Source organism: Bos mutus, chromosome 20, assembly GCF_027580195.1.
Source record: "Bos mutus isolate GX-2022 chromosome 20, NWIPB_WYAK_1.1, whole genome shotgun sequence".
Lineage (NCBI taxonomy): Eukaryota > Metazoa > Chordata > Mammalia > Artiodactyla > Bovidae > Bos > Bos mutus.
This window is the reverse complement of record NC_091636.1, coordinates 23,110,744-23,126,301: the sequence shown is the minus strand read 5'-3', so window position 1 is coordinate 23,126,301 and position 15,558 is coordinate 23,110,744. Positions and strand designations below refer to the sequence as shown.

At 38.3% G+C, this 15,558-nt stretch overlaps 1 protein-coding gene across 2 annotated transcripts in view; it reads right to left on the bottom strand.

The window, feature by feature from the left end:
* RNF180 (ring finger protein 180) overlaps window positions 1-15,558 on the bottom strand; it is a 283,154-nt gene that overhangs the window by 54,873 nt on the left and 212,723 nt on the right. For both annotated transcript variants that reach the window (XM_070357832.1, XM_070357833.1), the window contains one exon: window positions 6,039-6,164. In XM_070357832.1, the coding sequence (XP_070213933.1) occupies window positions 6,039-6,164 (126 nt within the window). The remainder of the gene's footprint in view (window positions 1-6,038; window positions 6,165-15,558) is intronic.

The following is a 15,558-nucleotide window of genomic DNA, read 5'->3' as shown; positions in this document are numbered from 1 at the left end:
CCACTGAAAACACTAAATGTGGTAAACAAAGTTGGTGACAGATCAGCAGTCATTTAGGAAAATGGTTTGGTTTAGGCAATCAAATTAAAAATATGTTTTTCTTATGACCCAGCTGTTTTTTACTGGCACTTTTCTAGAGGAACTCTCATGCTCCAAGAGACATGAAAATATTTATAACAATGGTGTTATAATAACAGAAACTGTATAACTCATTTCCTCATCAACAGAGAATAAATGGTACCATATTCACATAGTCCAAATCTATGCCTCAATCACTGATGCCAAAATTGACTGGTTCTATGAAGATTACATCTTCCAGAAATAACACACACTACACACAAAGATGTCCTTTTCTTCACAGGGGATTGGAATGCAAAAGTAGGAAGTCAAGAAATATGCTGAATAACAGGTAAGTTTGGTCTTGGAGTATGAAATGAAGCAGGGGAAAGGCTAACAGAGTTTTATCAAGAGAATATACTAGTCATAGCAATACACTTTTCCAACAACACAAGAGATGACTCTACACATGGCCATCACCAGATGGTCAACACCAAAATTAGATTGATTATGTTCTTTGTAGCCAAAGATGGAGAAACTCTAAAGTCAGCAAAAACAAGACCTGGCACTGACTGTGGCTCAGATCATGAGCATCTTTACTGTCAAATTCAGACTTAAATTGAAGAACGTAGGGAAAACCACTAGGCCAGTCAGGTAGGACCTAAATCAAGTCCCTTATGATTATACACTGGAAGTGAAGAATAATTCAGTGGATTAAATCTGGTAGACAGAGTGCCTGAAGAACTATGAATGGAGGTTCATAATATTGTACATCAGACAGTGACTTCAACCATCCCAAAGAAAAAGACATGCAAGAAGACAAAGTGGTAGTCTGAGGAGCAAAGATGGGCACAATAAAGGACAGAAATGGTATGGACCTAACAGAAGCAGAAGATATTAAGAAGAGGTGTCAAGAATACACAGAAGAACTGTACAAAAAAGATCTTCTTGACCCAGATAATCACAATGGTGTGATCACTCACCTAGAGCCAAACATCCTGGAATGTGAAGTCAAGTGGGCTGTAGGAAGCATCACTATGAACAAAGCTGGTGGAGGTGATGGAATACCAGTTGAGCTATTTCAAATCCTGAAAGATGATGCTGTGAAAGTGCTGCACTCAATATGCCAGCAAATTTGGAAAACTCAGCAGTGGCCACAGGACTGGAAAAGGTCAGTTTTCATTCCAATCCCAAAGAAAGGCAATGCCAAAGAATGCTCAAACTACTGCACAATTGCACCATCTCACATGCTAGTAAAGTAATGCTTAAAATTCTCCAAGTTAGGTTGAGTAATAAAGTTACTTTGAACCTCCTCCATAAAAAATTATAGAAACTTGAGTTCTGTGGAAGTTCTATGAGGAGAAATAACATGAAATCACAAAGAAACAAATATTTAATTTATAGCTTTAGCACCCCAGAATATAAAAAGACAAAAGGAAATTAAGGGGTTATCAGAATGATGATTCATTTTTTTAAAAAATCTGCATATAGGGTAGAAGGTAGGATTCAAAGGAATCTTTTAAAGCACATAATCTGTACATTAAATTTTCTCTTCTTTCACATGAAATCCTGTGAATAACACTTTATTATATTTAATTTTATATCATATTTTGGTCTAAATGTAATACATTTTAGTGAATGAAAGCTGCTCAGTAATATCTGTCTTTTTGTGACCTTATGGACTATACAGTCCATGGAATTCTCCAGGTCAGAATGCTGGAGTGGGTAGGCTTTCCCTTCTCCAGGGGATCTTCCTAACCCAGGGATCAAACCCAGGGCTCCTGCATTGCAGGTGGATTCTTTACCAGCTGAGCCACAAGGGAAGCCCAAGAATACTGGAGTAGGTAGCCTGTCCCTTCTCCAGGGCATCTTCCTGACCCAGGAATTGAACTGGGGTCTCCTGCATTGCAGGCAGATTATTTACCAACTGAGCTATATATTACAAATTCTTTAAGAGATGATATACCAGACCACCTCACCTGTCTCCTGAGAAACCTGTATGCAGGTCAAGAAGCAACAGTTAGAATCAGACATGGAAAATTAGGGAAGGAGCATGTCAAGGCTGTATATTGTCACCCTGCTTATTTAACTTTATGAAGACTACATCATGTGAAATACCAGGCTGGATGAATCATAAACTGGAATCAAGACTGCCAGGAGAAGTATCAATAGCCTCACATATATATATGATACCACTTTAATGGCAGAAAGTGAAGAGTAACTAGAGAGTCTCTTGATGCGGTTGAAAGGAGAGTGAAAAAGCTGGGTTAAAACTTATTATTCAAAAACAGAAGATCATAGCATCTGGTCCCATCACTTCATGGCAAATAGATGGGGAAAACAATGGAAATAGTGACAGACTTTATTTTCCTGGGCTCCAAAATCACTGTAGCCAGTGACTGCAGCCATGAAATGAAAAGCTGCTAGCTCCTTGGAAGTAAAGCTCTGACAAATCTAGAGCTAGTGTATTAAAAAAGCAGAGACATCACTTTGCCAATAAGGGTCCATACAGTCAAAGCTATGTTTTTTTCAGTAGTCATGTATGGATATGAGAGTTGGACCATAGAGAAGGCTGAGCACTGAAGAACTGATGCTTTGGAACTATGGTGCTAGAAAAGACTCTTGAGAGTCCCTTGGACAGCCAGGAGATCAAACCAGTCAATCCTAAAGGAAATCAACCCTGAATATTCACTGGAAGGATTGATGCTGAAGCTCCAGTACTTCGGCCACCTGATTCAAAGAGCCAACTCAATGGAAAAGACTCTGATGTTGGGAAAGATTGAGGGCAAGAGGAGAAAGGAGAAACAGAGGATGAGATGGCTGGATGGCATCACTGACTCAATGGACGTGAGATTGAGCAAACGCTGGGAGACAGTGAAGAACAGGGAAGCCTGCCGTGCTGCAGTCCATGAGGTCGCAAAAAGTTGGACACAACTTAGTGACTGAACAACAATGGATGGTGGGTTTCTTCAGTTGTTTATGACTTTACAAAACAGCGTTATAATGAGTGTACTATTTTATAGTTCTTATAAATAGGAGTACTATTTATTAATATTCTATAGTAAATAGTACAGAAAATAGTATGTTTTATAGTGCTGATAAAATGTCTTTAAACTAAGTTTCTTTATTCAAACTATTATATACAGTTATATCTGTCCATAAACTACTTTCTTCAAACTATGAGGATTTTGTAATTCAATTTATCTTCTGCCTCAACCATATAGGCTCTGTTTTTACCTCCTTTTGCTTGACATCATTGCTGTATTGATATTATCAGTCTTCTTATATGGAAGGCCCTCTTGTTCCCTGAAGATGAGAGCTCCCCACATCTGAGCTGCTCCAACCAGACCCCTCATCTGTACTAAAACTATACAGTTGTCCATGCTCTGACAGACCATGGTTTTATCAAAGACAAAACTATATTTTATGTTTACATTGTATGATCATTACACATAACAAATTCTCAAAGGTGAAAAAGGTACTAGAGATTGCCTTGCCCTAATTTGATAATTCCTTTTATCTATAGTACAGTTACAATTTAGAATGCACTTTCACATCAGCTCATTTGATCCTTACAACTACATTAATTAGGTTATATAACTATTACCATCTTACAGGTCAGAAACAGAAACAAAAGTAGGTGTTTCTATGACATCCCTGAGGTCATGCATTTAGTTAGATGTGAACCCAGAAACTGATATTCCTTGTCCGTTATACATGGATGAGACACTCTACATTAAAGTACTGATACTTTCTCCTTGTCCTAAACTTGCAAGACAGCTGTAAAATATTAAAATAAAATATTATGAAAGTGAAACACTTTCAAACTCATTCTATGAGGCTACCATCCCCCTGATACCAAAACCAGACAAAGATACCACAAAAAAAGAAAATTACAGGCCAATATCACTGAAGAACATAGATGCAAAAATCCTCAGCAAAATGCCAGCAAACTGATTCCAACAATACATTAAGATGCAAAGCAATCCTGAGAAAGAAAAATAGAATGAAAGAATCAGACTCCCTGAATTTAGCATACACTACAAAGCTACAGTAGTCAAAACAGTAAGGTACTTGCACAAAAATAGAAATATAGATCGATAAAAGGGCATAGAAAGTCCAGAAATAAACCCATCCACCAAAGGGGGCAAGAATATACAATGGAGAAAAGACATTCTCTTGATTAAGTGGTGCTGGGAAAACTGGATAGCTACATGTAAAAGAATGAAATTAGAACATCTGCTAATATCATATACAAAAATAAACTCAACATGCATTAAAGACCTAAGCATAAGACCAAATACTATAAAAGTCCTAGAGAAAACATAAGCAGAACACTCTTCAACTTAAATCACAGCAGTAGTTTTTTTTTTTTTTGGACCTATCTCCTAGAGCAATGGAAATAAGAGCAAAAATTTAAAAACAGGACTAAATTAAGCACAAAAGTTTTGCACAGCAAAAAGACCATAAACAAAACAAAAAGGCAACCTACAGAATGGGAGAAAATATTTACAAATGACAAATCTGACAAGGGATTAACTTCCAAAATATACAAACAGCTCAGTATTAGAAAAAAAAATAGCACAAAATATGCAGAAGACCTAAATAGGTATTTCTACAAAAAACATAAAGATGGCAAATAGGCACATAAAAAAATGTTCAACATGGCTAACTGCTAGAGAAATGCCAATCAAAACTATAGTGAAGCATCATCTCACATCAAAACGTCTACAAATAATAAATGCAGGAGAGGGTGCAGGAAAAAATAGAACCCTCCTACAATGTTGTTGGGAATGTAAATTGGTATAGCCACTATACAGAACGACATGTATGTTCCTTAAAAAAGTAAACATAGAGTTACCATATGATCCTGTAATCCCATTCTTGGGCATATATCCAGAGCAAATTCTAATTAAAAAAGATATACACACACACCCCTATGTTCATAGCATATTTACAATAGCCAAGACATGGAAACAACCTAATGTCCATTGACAGATTAATGAATAAAGATGTGATGTATGTATGCATATATGTATATTATATGTGCATGTGTGTGTGTATATATGTGTGTGTGTATATGTGTGTAATATTACTCAACCATAAAAAACAATGACATAATGCCATCTGTGGCAACATGGATGGACCTAGAGATTATCATAATAAGTGAAGTAAGCCAAAGACAAATATCATATGTCAAATATATCATATTCCACTGATTCATGGGATCTCAAAAAGGTAACAAATGAACTTATTTATGAAACAGAAACAGACCCACAATATAGAAACCAAGCTTACGGTTCCCCAAAGGGGAAAGGTGGGGGAAGGGATAAATTAAGAGTTTGGGATTAACATATACACACTGCTATACATAAAATAGATAACCAACAAGGGCCTACTGTATAGTACAGGGAACTAGATTCAATGTCTTATAATAAACTATCAGGGACAAGAATCTGAAAAATAATACATATATGTGTGTGTGTGTGTGTGTGTGTGTGTATTGAATTGCTGTTGCTGTACACCTGAAACTAACATGATGTTCTAAATCAGCTATACTTCAATTAAAAAATAATAAAAATAAAAATGAGATTATAATCTATAAAACAAACTTAAATTATGATGAGTTATTAAAAATACTTATAAAGAATACTAGTGCTTCTGTTAAATCTGTTACTTTTGAAATGAAGTTCATTATCCACATATTAAACATTATTGATGGCAAGGCAAGATAAATTTGATCATGAGTTTCTGTCAGATTTTGCTCTTAAGGTATAGTCTCCAAGGTTTTCATACATACACCTGTAGCTTTCAGTAAGAAGACACTAGCAAATCCTTGCTTAAAATTGACCAGTGCAGAAATATTTTTCTACTAACATATCTAAGGCAGAAAGAAAATGGGTTTAAAAAACAATGCTAGACAATGTTACCAGACTTTTTTCTTTCCTTCTCTCTTTCGTTTTTTACATTAGTTTCCTTACCTCCAAAAAGGTGGAATGCTTTTCTGCAGTTTGGTAGGGGCCACTTTGCAGAGCTGGATTTCTGAAAGCTTTGTTTTCTTTTCAAATACTCTTTAGTAAAGAATGTTTTTGTGGCATTGTTCAGTTCTAGAGCAAAGCAAACGAAAATAGCATTTTAAAACATTAATTTGAGTAAAATGGCAAGAACCCAAAAAATTATTGTTGCAGTATTCTGATAATAAATTCAGATCTCTTTTAAGACAGTGAAGACAAAAGTGTAGTCAACTTTGCTTTTAACCCAAGCAAACAAAATTTCTCTGAATTTGATGCAACTTTGATATGCCTACACATGGAACATACACCTACTGAGCAGCTCCTATGTCAGATAAAACACCAGAAATGAAAGAAACAGTGATGACTGAGATATAGTCCTTGCCCTCAAGAAGACTGCAGTCTAAAAGATGGTAATAAACAGGTACACCATAAAAGGGGGAAAATGTGTTATGGGTGCAGCAACAGAGTAACTAGAGTGCAATCATGGCTCAGGAGTGATCATGAAAAGGAAAAATCACTAGAAGCTTTTACTTTATAGTTTTATTTCATTCCATATGTGATGGACTGACTGTGTAGAATCTAATGCTGCTGATATGAAGAAGTCAAAAAAAATGTAGAAATAAATTCTCAACACTTCAGAAACTTGTTCATGAGTTAAAGAGAAAAGAAAAATATTCATTTGAAGTACACAAATACCAATCAAAAAACAAATATGATGATATTCACTTTAAAAAAGAGTCTCTAGAACATGAGCCAAGGAAAGCAAGGCATAATCTGAATTGAACTATTTGATGGACAAGTTCTTCCCAGGGAGGCCAGTGTAGAGCTAGTTACTACTGGCTGAGAAGTACACGAGTCTTTCCGTCAATGGTGCCCTCTTACTTTCATCCCACAATTATTCCTGTACTATCTTCTCAGCTTCCATCCTTTCAAAGGCTTTGAGCTTCTTCTCTAACCAGTTACATCAAATTTTCTCTATTTTTTCTAACTACTCTCTTGGATTTATTCTTATCTAAGCAGTGGACACAGTTCATGGGGTCGCTAGGAGTCGGACACGACTGAGCGACTTCACTTTCACTTTTCACTTTCATGCACTGGAGATGGAAATGGCAACCCACTCCAGTGTTCTTGCCTGGAGAATCCCAGGGATGGAGAGCCTGGTGGGCTTCCGTGTATGGGGTCGCACAGAGTCGGATACGACTGAAGCGACTTAGCAGCAGCAGCAAGCAATGGACAGGGAAAACATTCTGGAAGTTTACATTTAACAACAAAAGAAATAAGGCCAAATAAGGAAGGTTAAGTAATAAACCTGCAACTCTCTTTAACTCCCTTCCCCAGTCTACACCCAAGGGCCAGTAATTCAAGCACACACGATAGAGAAAAAGTATTTTCAGTAGTCTATGTACTCATTGTGTATGTTGGAGGTTGTTATGGCCAGTGAATGTTTTAACTTTCATTTACTAGTTAAATCATTTCAGACTGGATATTCTCAGTGTTTTCTGCAGCAGTGCACATGTATTTTATCAAAGCCCACTTTGCCCACTGCCTGTGAACAGCCCCTTAGTAAAAGGTGGTCATGGCACTACTACTTGGTTAAAATGGCTCATCAGTATCATTCATAGTGATGAAGAGAATGGAAGAAGTTATCCAATGACTTACAACACATTTACTTACATAACAATTGTCTTCTTGTAGGGCTTATCCTAAGCAGTGATAACTATAAATCACGGTATTTTCTGAGAAGTTAAAAATCCTATGAAATAAGCAGGATTGTGTTAACAATTAACTGTTGGACTCACAACTTCCTAAATGCCTTTAAAAGTAAGACCAGTGTGGTGGGTAAATTATTTCTTGTGGGAGATAATATAAACCAAGGAGAAGAGTTTGCAACCCCCAAATTCTTATTCTTTTCCTTTCTTTTCCTCCTCTCCCTCCACCTCCTCCTTCCTCTGGAGAGCTTGTACCCTTGCTCTAAAATGCTGATGCAAAAACCAGAGGATATCACTGCACTGGCCTCTCTTAAAATGAAAACTTACTTGGAAGTGTAATTGCATTCAGTAAACCAGATCAAAAATACATTCTTGTAAGAGTCATCCAGAAGTGCAATTTTGAGAGCTGGTCACAAATCAGATTTGTCTTAGAGGGTAGATGACGGAGATAAAAGTAATAATGATAACTGTGATTTTTTCTTCTAGCTTCAAGAACTTAATACATGATGCACTTCTAACATATAACAAACCCAAATGGAAACCAAAGAAGGAAAGGTTTCAAAAATTATTTATAATACCTAACAAAATTATGATCAGAGGAATTACTTTATTAAATGTACAAAATGAGATGGGAGATGTACCTACAATGTTCTGTTGAACATAAATACATGTGTCCATAACGTAGTCTTATGAAATGTTGGAAGATTCTACACTTGATCTGAAAGACCTTTGGAGAAGAGTGGATCCAAAAGCCCTTGTCCCTCCATCTGCTGGGCCAAATAAGAACTGGGTTCTAATGCTTCCTAACGGTGGCACCTTTCATAAGCTGTTGAACTTCTCTTTGTACTTGCTTTCTGCCTCATCTCTGGCAAACACTTATCCTGCAATAGCTATGTGCCTGGCACTTTGCTGGTCTAGCTAGAAATACAGAAATTAATTAAATCTAATTCCTGTCTGCTGGGCACTGTACTAGATCAGTGATTCCAAAATACCCGTCTGGAGCCTGGCTATGCATCAGAGTTGCTGAGGGGATTTGTTAAAAAGACAATTTCTAGGACCTTGCCCAGATATTACTGAAACAGAATTGCTGTGGATGTGACCTAGCAGTCTGTACTTTCTATAGGCGCCTTGGATAATTTTAATGCACAGTCAACCACTAGATGAAATGACCTTAAATCCTTTTCTATTCTAAAAGCACCTGAATTTATTTAAATAAGTTAACCCTTATCTCTTACAGTTTATCTGCTATAAACTGTACAAACCTTACCCAAGGATGCTGTTCTTTCTACAGAACGACATTGCTTCATTCTAGTGGTATTTGAACTTGGTACTGCAGGATTTTGCAACAGATAACTATTCAATACTAACTTTCTCTGAATTATTTAGAAGAAGCACTAAGAAAAATCTGAAGGCAGACCAAGATGCAGAGCTCAGAGTAAAAGGTGATAAAAACTACCTTTCTCTCCTCCTTTGTCAACTCTACCTATTAGGGAGCAGAGGCTTCTTACTACTATATATTATAATGTATTGAATGAATCAATATTTCATATCATTCAATATGATGGAAAAGGACAAATCCCTGAATATCCTAGAAAGAGTCTAAAGTCTATTCAGATGGTACATTTAAATGTGGTGGCAGTACCAGTGGAAAACAGCAGCATCTTTGTGTGACACTACCATAGAAATAATAAGTGTTAAAAGTTATAGTCTTCTTGACTTGGCTGAGCGCAAGAGTCAATTACCAAATACATATGAACATAATTCACTTATTATAGGGTGTATTACCGTGAGTTTCACTGTATTGTACCATAAATAATAAAATAAGGACAACCACAAACAAAGCACAATTTTGAACTACAAGCAGTACCAACAGGGTGGTATAACTTTGATGTCTGCTTTATGCTTAAACTGGAGAAGGAAATGGCAATGCACTCCAGTATTCTTGCCTGGAGAATTCCATGGACAGAGGAACCTGGTGGGCTACAGCCCATGGGGTCACAAAAAGTTGGACACGACTGAACAACTTTCACTTCATTTCACTTATGCTTAAATATGGGCAATTTTATATTTAAAAGCTAGTTATAATTCAGTTAAATTATAATTTATAATTATTAAGCAAATATTTGTTAGTAATATTTTAAGCATTCTGCTAAGTATAAGAGTTAAAACTGTGACACATTCTTTTCTGCTCCACAAAAGACACTGTCAAGTGAATGAACAGTTGACTCACACAGGCTGGGAGAAAATATTTGCAAAAGGCATATCCGATAAAGGACTGTTATCCAAAAATACCCAAAAAAGTCTTAAAACTAAATAGCAAGAAAACAAAAAACTCAATTAAAAAAAATGGGCCAAAGACCTTAACAGTCATCTCACCAAAGAAGATATGCAGACAGCAAATAAACATGTAAAAAGATGCTACACATCATATGTCATCAGGGAAATGCAAATTAAAATATTAATGAGATATCACTGCCCACCTATTAGAACGGCCAAAATCCAGAGCACAGATAACACAATTTCTGGCAAGGATGTGGACAACAGGCACTCTCAGTCACTGCTGGCAGGTATACAAAACGGTACAGCCACTCTGGAAGATGGTTTGGTGGCTTCTCAAAAAACTAAAAATACTCTTACTACATACAATTTAGCAGTCATGCTCCTTGGTATTTAGCCAAAGAAGCTGAAAACTTAGGTCCACATCAAGACTTGCAAATAGATGTTTTTAACAGCTTTATTCATAATTTCCAAGTTGGAAGCAACAACCATGTCCTTCAGCAGGTGAACAGATAAACTGGTACCTTTAGACAATGGAATATTATTTAGTGCTAAAGTGGTCCCATGGGCTGTAGCCCACCAGACTCCTCTGTCTGTGGAATTTTCTAGGTAACAATACTGGAGTTGGTAGCCATTTCCTTCTCCGAGGGATCTTCCCAACCAGGGAACAAACCTGGGTCTCTTGCATTGCAGGCAGGTTCTTTACCATCGGAGCCACCAGGGAAGTCCCCCAAAAGAAATAAGCTATCAAGCCCCAGGAGGACATGGGGGAATATTAAATGCATATTAGTAAGTTAAAGAAGCCAATCTGAAAAGGCTACATACTGTATGATTCCAACTACATGATGTTCTGGAAAAGGCAAAACTATGGAGACAGTGAAAAGATCTGGGGTTGGGGGTGAAGGATGAATAGGGATGAATGAATGAGGAGCAGAGGATTCTTGGGGCAGTGAAAATATTCTCTTTGATACTCTAATGATGGATATGTGTCACTATACATTTGTCCAAGTTCATGGAATGTACAACATCAAGAGTGAACCCTAATGTAAACTATGGACTTTAGATGATAATCATGTATCAATACAGGCTGACAGAATTTAACACATGTTCCACTGTAGAACATGGGTAGAGAGTAGAGAGTATGGGTAATGGGGGATGTGTGTGAGGGGGCAGGAGGTGTGTAAGAAATCCCTCTGTCTTCTACTTAATTTTGCTGTGAATACTGAAACTGCTCTAAAAAATAAAGTCTATTAAAAAATATTTAGAAAACATTTTCTTCAAACAGTGCACAAAACTAACAGTGCTGAGAACAATGCTGCATCATAATATCAGAAGTTTTTAATGTGAAAATCTCATTTTAAATAAAAATTTTAAATAATTTTTCAATAAAATTTTCGATTTACAAAAGCAAATTGTGAAATAGACATAGTACATGCAGGGATGTGAGAGTTGTCTTTGAAGAATGCTGAGTGCCAAAGAATTGATGCTTTTGAAGTGTTGTGTTGGAGAAGACTCTTGAGAGTCCCTTGGACTGCAAGGAGATCCAACCAGTCCATCCTAAAGGAGATCAGTCCTGGGTGTTCACTGGAAGGACTAATGTTGAAGCTGAAAATCCAGTACTTTGGCCACCTCATGTGAAGAGTTGACTCATTGGAAAAGATCCTGATTCTGGGAGGGACTGGGGGCAGGAGGAGAAGGTGACGACAGAGGACGAGATGGCTGGATGGCATCACCAACTCAATGGACATGACTTTGGGTGAACTCCGGGAGTTGGTGATGGACAGGGAGGCCTGGTGTGCTGCGATTCATGGGGTTGCAAAGAGTCAGACACGACTGAGCAACTGAACTGAACTGAACTGAGTAAATAGGTAACCCTAAGTTGTGAGGTAATGGCTCAGTGGTAAAGAGTCTGCCTGCCAATGCAGAAGATGTGGGTTTGATCCCTGGGTCTGGAAGATCCCCTGGAGAAGGAAATGGCAACCCACTCTAGTATTCTTGCTTGGAAAGTTCCATGGTCTGAGGGGTCTGGCAGGTTAATTCAGGCCTTTGGGTCCTGTTAAGGAGGGACTATAATAAGATTATTATTATAAATGCAAAAAAGCTACGACAAACCTAAATAGCATATTAAAAAGCAAAGAAATCATTTTGCTAACAAATATCCATATAATTGAAGCTATGGTTTTCCAGTAGTCAAGTACGGATATGAGAGGTGGACCATAAAGAAGGCTGAGTGCAGAACTAATAGTTTTGAACTATGGTGTTGGAGAAAACTCTTGAGAGTCCCTTGGACTGTAAGGAAATCAAACCAGTGAATCAAAGGAAATCAATCCTGAATATTCACTGGAAGGATTGATGCTGAAGCTGAAGCTCCAAAACTTTGGCCACCTGATGCGAAGAGCCAGCTCACTGGAAAAGACCCTGGAAAAGATGCTGAGAAAGACTGAGGGCAAGAGAAGGGGACAACAGAGGATGAAATGGTTGGATGGCATCACTGACAACGGACGTGAGCTTGAGCACACTCAGGGAGACAGTGAAGGACAGGGAAGCCTGGTGTGCTGCATTCCATGGGGTCGCAAAGAGTCAGACATGACTTAGTGACTGAACAACAATGACAAATTATAAATACAGGGCACAGTTATTTAGAGGCATCCAGTGGTATTATGTTTTAAAAGGATAGGTATTAAAAGGATAGGATATATGTGTCCAGCTATCTCATTTAGATGACTAAAGTCCTTGTTTCCCTACTTAAAATTACATCTATTATGAAAGCTTGATATTTGACTTCACTTTACTCTGTATCAATGAAAATCTATAAACTATCTTAAAATTGTCTTCAGAGTTTCAATGGCAGTGCTTGATTTACACTTCTGCAAGAGGGGCAAAAAGTCTCACTTGCAAGGGACCCCAGCTCTCCTAGTGAAACACGTTTTGTACCCACGTGAGCACCCAGAAATGATTGTCTATAAGGGGAACAATGCCAGTTAGAGAAAACTTGAGTTTGCTACTACAGCTTGCATTTAACAGAATCTGACTACTTGGACTCAAGAAATACCAATAAGTCTCAGATTCAACTTTTCAGACCTGGCAGGTTCTCACCCTAGGGAGGTTGCATGGTCTCCTAGTAACTGAATGTCCTATGTGATTCAGCGGTCAGAGGAACTCTGAGTGTTGGGAAAGAGAAGCCAACCAGGAATATGTCATTCAGTACTGATGAATACTTATCTATGTATCCTCTGAATATAAAATTTAACCTGATTTAATACCCTTCCTATTGAACTGTTTAGAGTTAAAATCTAGTTTAAGAAGCCCCATTCTCCAACTAATTATGTAGGCTTTTCTAAAACGAGCTTGAACGTCTGGAAGTTCATGGTTCGTGTATTGCTGAAGCCTGGCTTGGAGAATTTTGGGCATTACTAACATGTGAGATGAGTGCAATTGTGCAGTAGGTTTGAGCATTCTTTGGGATTGCCTTTCTTTGAGATTGGAATGAAAACTGACCTTTTCCAGTCCTGTGGCCACTGATGAGTTTTTCAAATTTGCTGCCATATTGAGTGCAGCACTTTCACAGCATCATCTTTTAGGATTTGAAACAGTTCAACTGGAATCCCACCCCCTCCACTAGCTTTGTTCATAGTGATGCTTCCTAAAGCCCACTTTAACTTCATATTCCAGGATGTCTGGCTCTAGGTGAGTGATCACACCATCATGATTATGTGGGTCGTGAAGGTCTTTTTTGTACAGTTCTTCTGTGTATTCTTGACACCTCTTCTCAATATCTTCTGCTTCTGTTAGGTCCATACCATTTCTGTCCTTTATTGAGCCCATCTTTGCATGAAATGTTCCCTTGGTATCTCTAATTAACGAGAGATGGAGCTAGAGCGCCTGAGACCTCCTTGCAGCGGCGGGACTTCCTCTGACTTAGTGGCAGACATACTGTTTCGTTTTAACAACACTGAGCTTCTACATGTGTGAGGATCGGTGGTAGACACTATAGTGATTGGAAGCGACTTGCTGATCAAACCTGGGGCCCGGCAGTGAAAGCACTGAGTCCTAATCACTGAACCGCCAGGGAATTCCCCCCAAACCTGTAAAAGAAGTGTTACTCCAGGCTGAAGGAAAATGATCCGAGATGGAAACCTGGATTTGTACAAAGGAATGAAGGTTCCGGAGCAGTGAGTGGTGGCTGTGCAGCACTGCAGTGGCGAGGGGCGGCGGCCTGGAGCCGGAGCTGCTGAGAGGAGATATCCCACGTCCAGGGTCGGAGAAACCTCAGTAAGACGGTGGGTGCTGAGAGAGGGCGTCAGAGGGCAGCAGACTGAAACCACAATCACAGAAAACTAACCAATCTAATCACATGGACCACAGCCTTGTCTAACTCAAAGAAACTATGAGCCATGTCATGTAGGGTCACGGTGGAGAGTTCTGACAGAATGCGGTCCACTGGAGAAGGGAATGGCAAACCACTTCAGTATTCTAACACCCCAAAAAGATGTTCTTTTCATTAGAGGGGACTGGAATGCAAAAGTAGGAAGTCAAGAAACACCTGGAGTAACAGGCAAATTTGGCCTTGGAGTACAGAATGAAGCAGGGCAAAGGCTAATAGAGTTTTGCCAAGAAAATGCACTGGTCATAGCAAACACCCACTTCCAACAACACAAGAGAAGACTCTATACATGGACATCACCAGATGGTCAACACCGAAATCAGACTGATTATATTCTTTGCAGCCAAAGATGGAGAAGCTCTATACAGTCAGAAAAACAAGACCAGTAACTGACTGTGGCTCAGATCATGAACTCCTTATTGCCAAATTCAGACTGAAATTGAAGAAAGTGGAGAAAACCACTAGACCATTCAGGTATGACCTAAATCCCTTACAATTATACAGTGGAAGTGAGAAATAGATTTAAGGGACTAGATCTGATAGACAGAGTACCTGATGAACTGTGGATGGAGGTTCATGACATTGTACAGGAGACAGGGATCAAGACCACCTCCAAGAAAAAGAAATGCAAAAAAGCAAAATGGCTGTCTGAGGCAGCCTTACAAATAGTTGTGAAAAGAAGAGAAGCGAAAAGCAAAGGAAATATATACCCATTTGAATGCAGAGTTCCAAAGAATAGCAAGGTGAGATAAGAAAGCCTTTCTCAGTGATCAGGGCTATAGTCCATGGGGTCGCAAAGAGTTTGACACAACTGAGTGACTAAGCACACAAGCATAGACACGGTATGATAAAGACAAAGTGCTAAGTACTTTTTAGTGTTGAGATGTATACTATTATTATTTTGCATTTAAAGATACTAGTGGATCCTCAAAAGGTTATCATAGCATACATCCTCAGCTTCGAAGAATTCATGATTGTCTGTCTTCTGTATGAAAAGAAACAGGACTTCATCCTCCCTGCCCCACCATCATATTTAATGCTGTATATCTTGATTTACTTATTTATTTTTAAAAGCTGTCAAATTAACACATTCCCATGGTTTAAGAAATCCAATGAT